We start from the raw sequence: 5,425 nt of genomic DNA, 5'->3' as shown, positions 1-5,425 counted from the left end.
GTCATATAGGCACACCGTATTTGCCTTGTTAAAGTCCTGGCTCAAGGGAAAACAGAAGTTTGCTTTTCTTTACCGTGGCAACGTACAAACTACAAGAGTACGAAGTTGTTGTAGGACGCACGTTAGGCAACAAGTCAAAGTTTGTGAGGGTTAGCATGGCAAAAGTATTACCCGACTGGAACGTAAGGTAGACACTCATGTACCTCGTATATAAAAGCGAAAGCAGAAACATTATAAGTTCCGTCTTGTACAGACGTCTTCGCATTGCAATGCTACTGATACATTTTTGGAAGTAGCAGAGCATTGGCATTCGTACATACAAAATAGCTCCCAAGTATTTTTGTTTGCATCATGTCACTCATACTTCAATTCTTGCGTTGACCAAACATTTCATTTGATAACATTTGGCGCCCCCTCAACAGATTGGCTTCAATTGCAACATCAATTAAACCGTTCCCAAGAAAAAAATCTGTCGCAATAATGCCCGAGTACTTCTGCGGCTGGCGCCTGAAAAGCTCCGTTATGTCGCGATTTACCCACTCTGCCAACTTGCGTGTGCTAACAACGAATTTGGGAAATTTTGGTGTGAGTTCCGCCATTATAGCGACCATATAACCGGCCCCGCGCACACATGCCTTTGTTTTTAGGTACTCCATCAGCGCCTCCTTGGATTGCGCGTTAGGCCACTTCTGGCATACTCCGGGAGCCAAGAACTCTTGGTAAGGTCCATGGTAGTCTCTGGAATTGTAAAATACTATGACACCGCCCTGCGTTCTCCCTTCATTCCTACACGTCCCTAATATTTCGCCCATTGTCTTCAAGTAGTCGAACCTCTTCAGAAGCACACCCTTCAGTTCTGTAACAATGAGATCCACAAGTTTATCGTGTCGTGTGGTGGCGACCTTGCGTTCTTGCTCGAAACCTTTGGGGAACCTGTGGAAATCCAAGAGCACCAATTCCCCCGTTTCTTCCACGAACTTACGAACTTCCCTTAGCACTTGCCGTACAGTCGGCTGCCCTCGCATAATGTCGTGGGTAATATAATAGTCGCCGTTGCAATACTGCACCCTCAAATCCAGGCCGCGAATACCGTACGCGAGCTGTTGCCAGGTGGTTTGATCTTGGTTAAATATCAACTGTTCGTGCGGGTGTGTGTACCCTGCTTTGTACATTCCGGCATTGTGCGTTCCGGGGATTAGCATATCGGTTAGCTTGATCGTAGACAGGGCAGCACAGTTCTCTCTCATCCATCGAGGCTGAGGAGTCAAGCACGATGAATACAGCACTTTATCTGGCCTCGACGATTTCACATCTCCCGATGTTTCCATTACAAGGGCCCAGTACCCGAGGCACTTTCCTTTCATCAAAGTAGTGACGTTGAAGTTCGGTGCTTTGATACGTGTAACGTACGATTCGGTGGGTTTTTTGATAGGCTGGCGGGCGAGAATATCGGAAGGACTTTGTGGCGGATTCCTTGTCGACAACATGATAGATACAAGTCCGATGTATCTGTGTGGTATTCCGAACCAGTTCAGCTCGAAAAAGGGTAAAATTCCATGGTCACTGAAGGACGATAGTGTCAAGTAGACGCCACTTTCTCGCATTTCTGTAATGAAGTAAACAGCGTTAGTGTACAATTCCACAAAATGTTTACGTGATTTTGGTGCAATTGTCAGTGTATTTTAAAGAATTTTTTTTATTTTATGATTCTCACTCTTTGATTTGGCTGTGCGTCACTCATAGGTGTTCATGCCATTTCTTTTTCAATTTTATCACGGCATGTAGCTGATTCCGAATTCCTACATCAGCTGTTATTGTCCGTTTGAATCTCGACTGAATCCAGCTGTATAGTAAAGAAGATGACAACTTTTCAAGGGTCATCATCAGCACGAGCTTTCCGCTTGAGCTACATTTTCGTATGCCGTACCTGACGTTGTGAACGTTTGCGAACGCCCACAGTGGCCCCTTTACACAGCAAACATAGCATATAAAGAGCGCAAAAAAAAATTTATGTCGATATGACTTCCGCATAGCAAAGACGAAAACGTTTCATTTTTTTTTTTTTTTGTTCGGTAATCATTTCACTGTTTTTTTCTTGTTAAATGCAGAATGGAGGGCATGTGTCGTGCCCCTTTGACACACACCGTGCATCCCAGCTAACGTTAGCCAAGCTGTTGACAAAAGAAAATGAAGAAAAAAACACGGTGCGAGATACAAATATAAAGCTTACAATATTCGTTTATCACAGATCAGACGACATAGCACTGTAGCTATTATGACCATATCTTACAAAGCGTTTCTTTTCGTCCTTGTTTTCTAATGACAGCTGTGCTAACGTTAGCTACATACAGGCGTAACTGCCGGCATCTACAATTTAATATTCTCAATGTTGGCGCACGAATATTTTACTACCTGCTACCACCGAAAAACACAAGGTGAATTTCAGTATTTTGCATTTTAGTATAATAGAAGTCGTTGCTTGCAAAAATAGAGCCATGTTTCAATTGTCTTCTGTGGGTCTTTTGTCTGTAAAGGGCTAAAGGGAGGGTATCAAGTATCACTACTGACCCACGCAACGCGTTTGTCACATATGGTCTTTTTTTCTTCGCGTGAAAATAACCAACGTTGTTATATGTTACTTATATATTACTAGATATTTTATTGTTCAGTGCAGGTAGAAAACTCAATATACATGACAGTCTCTATACCTCTGGAATTAAAGTGCTTGGCTGGAAAGTGCTATAATAACTACCAGTAGTAATTCGAGCGATGTTTAGTGCTCCAATGTTTCGTATGTCGGCGCCACCGTGCAGTCTCGAAGCTCTTCGACCACCGGCAGCGTGTTGCAGCTTAGATTAAAGGCGCCTGTACATTGTTTCTTTTATAGAAGCAGCAGGACTTCACAGTTCCTTTTATAAAAGCAGCAACAGTGTTACACCGTAGTGTCTCCGCAACACATGCCCCCTCCCTCGCACCAAAATTTTCAGGCGTGAATGTTGATTTCTGATGCGGATGTCGTGCGGAAATTTCTCTCCCACTGTCACTAAATAACATCTTAACGGTGTTACTTCTTCATTTCTAACAAGATACTCACGCAGACTGTGGTAAAGAATGGAAGTTTCTAGAGAGTCTGCATTAAGCATTGCCTTCAGTTTTGCTATTTACGACTTCATTTGTTTTTTGTAAAGCCTTCGGTGCACCAGGTGTGCAAGCTAAATATCTTCTGTCTGGTATTTTACATTTTAATTTTTTTTTTCTATTCACGTACCAGTCGATAATTCAGTGAGGAAAGAGCTGCCGCACCGAAGAATACTAAGTGCTGGAATGTTTACTACCAGACAACCACGATGCAGAGTCCCAAACAAAAAACACTACATCAGCGAAACCTTATCCAGCAGACCCGAAGGTCAAGTTAAAATGATTCCTAGATGTCGCAGATGTCTGCTCAGAGCACATATGCTAGTATGATGGCTACGCCAATGGTTACACACAAGCCGCGCCCAGCTTAGAAAAAAAAACAAGTCTCATGCACAAACCCATCCTATTATACCAGTAGCAAAACACCTCATGTGGTACTCAGGCGCACACAACTATGCGAAGAAACACCTCTGCCCGAGTTCCCGATTTACAATGGAAGCATCCGACCGGAGGGCGGATTAGAAAAATGTAGCACAACCCTAGATCTCGTGGCTTTTACCAGGAAACCCGGAATTTTGGACCGATTGTAGATCGTGCTGTTTCCAACGTGCCTTCTCCTCTCAAGACAGGTTCTTCCCTTTATCCTCCTTCGTATTAAATCAAGAGCTAAACAATGCAAATTTATTGAATCAATTAATTCGTGTAGTAGTGACTGCCTCCCTTTCAGGCAAAGCTTCGAAGTATAATCTGGCTTAGTTTGTGTACCCATAAGTATTGCTGCGCGGGTCGACGGTTTACCTTAGTGTCATTTTTACTAAGCTGTAAGCACAAGTTAACGGGTCCTAATTCTGGACGCGGTGGCTGCCAATTTGATGAGGGCTAAATGCTGAAAAAACGCCCAGGCATGCCGTGCTTTGGATGCGCGTTAAAGATCCCCAGATGGACAAAATTATTCCAAAGCACTTCATTTTACGGCGTCTTTCACAGCCTCAGTGTTAATTTGTAAAGTTAAACCCAATGCGTCAGTTTTAAGATTTAAAAAAAAAAGCTAGAGCAGCGATCTTTATATTGCATTGCGTCAGTCGGCATTGTTGAAGAAAGCTTAATGATTGCTGCAACTGCAACTACGGGGAGAAACATCTAGATGTGACAGGTAGTATCCAGCGCCACCTAAAGACACTAGCATCTCCTGAATGTGATCTTCCTTTTAAAAATGCAAAGGTAATACGTCACCTCCAATGGCCTGAACGTTGCATACGCCGCATATTAGTAAAATAATTTCGAGTGTTGACATCACGACTAGTGCTGAACGCACTTTGAGTGCCGCCCGCTGAGTACGACGGTCACGAAAAAACATCTTGGTTCCGTCTTTCAAGGTCGGTGTTCACTCAGCTACGAAATAATTGTGGAGGCACGGGCAGACAGTGGTTTATTATGCCAAGGGAAACACAATGCAGGCATTCGTAAAACTCAGACAGGACATTTTCATTTGCCGTTTCTGCAGTCTATTGTATCCGAGGACTATACTGTGGCGTTGCTTTGACTTTGCGAGACTGCGGCGACGTGCGTTCTAGACCGGTTTTATTACAAGCACAAAGGCCCGCTGCAAAGCATGGAGCACAAGAAATTCACCTTGCTTTGTCTGCTTCACCCTTACTTATTTGCCTACAGCTGGTTTTTCTAGGGAAATCTCTCGCGCTTTCACTATACCTGAATTTAGTAATGGCAACCATGCCAGAAACGCGCCTATATGTTAAGGGTACGCGAGGTATTCAAGTACACAAATTGGAAACACCCCAAGCATTAATATTATCGGTATTTATGCCTAAGGGCTTTACTGTCCTTTCACTGATCCCTCTGTCAATAATACAGCGCAATAATATCTCGGTAGCAGCTTCCAATCTGACGCAGGAAATGAAGTCGTATGCGTTCCTTGTCTTTTTACACGCAGGCCACAGTGACTCAAAGATCACCGCTTTTTTTTACTGGGACATTTTCTTTTTATTTTCTGGGTGAAGCAAGAGCTCGTGGCCAAGTGTCACGTGTGACAAAAAAAATAGGCCTGGGGTCAGACGTTATCGGGCGGTTCACTTTCCCTATGTCCAGGAGGAGGCTATTGTAAATGAGAAGGCGTGAAAAGCCAATGATAGTCATTGTGCAGCGTGCAGTTTCAGGCGGGAGAATCAACAGTCAGGCTTTCTGAGCACGAATTTATCAAGTTCCACTCCTAACTAATAGAGTCCCTTCCATTCACGAGGCTTGCACGACCAAGAAGTGGCTAACCGAC

At 43.7% G+C, this 5,425-nt stretch overlaps 1 protein-coding gene across 1 annotated transcript; it reads right to left on the bottom strand.

Annotated features, from left to right (window-relative positions):
- Positions 1 to 269: 269 nt before the first annotated feature.
- LOC126531718 (uncharacterized) lies at positions 270 to 4,527 on the bottom strand. The gene is made up of 2 exons (XM_050179400.3): positions 4,372 to 4,527; positions 270 to 1,606 (listed from the first exon to the last, which is right to left on the bottom strand). Exons 1-2 carry the CDS (start codon positions 4,493 to 4,495, stop codon positions 366 to 368), a joined length of 1,365 nt encoding a protein of 454 aa, XP_050035357.1. The 5' UTR covers positions 4,496 to 4,527; the 3' UTR covers positions 270 to 365.
- Positions 4,528 to 5,425: the final 898 nt, after the last annotated feature.

This window comes from Dermacentor andersoni, chromosome 5, assembly GCF_023375885.2.
Source record: "Dermacentor andersoni chromosome 5, qqDerAnde1_hic_scaffold, whole genome shotgun sequence".
Taxonomy (NCBI): domain Eukaryota; kingdom Metazoa; phylum Arthropoda; class Arachnida; order Ixodida; family Ixodidae; genus Dermacentor; species Dermacentor andersoni.
This window is presented reverse-complemented; position numbering and strand designations above follow the sequence as displayed.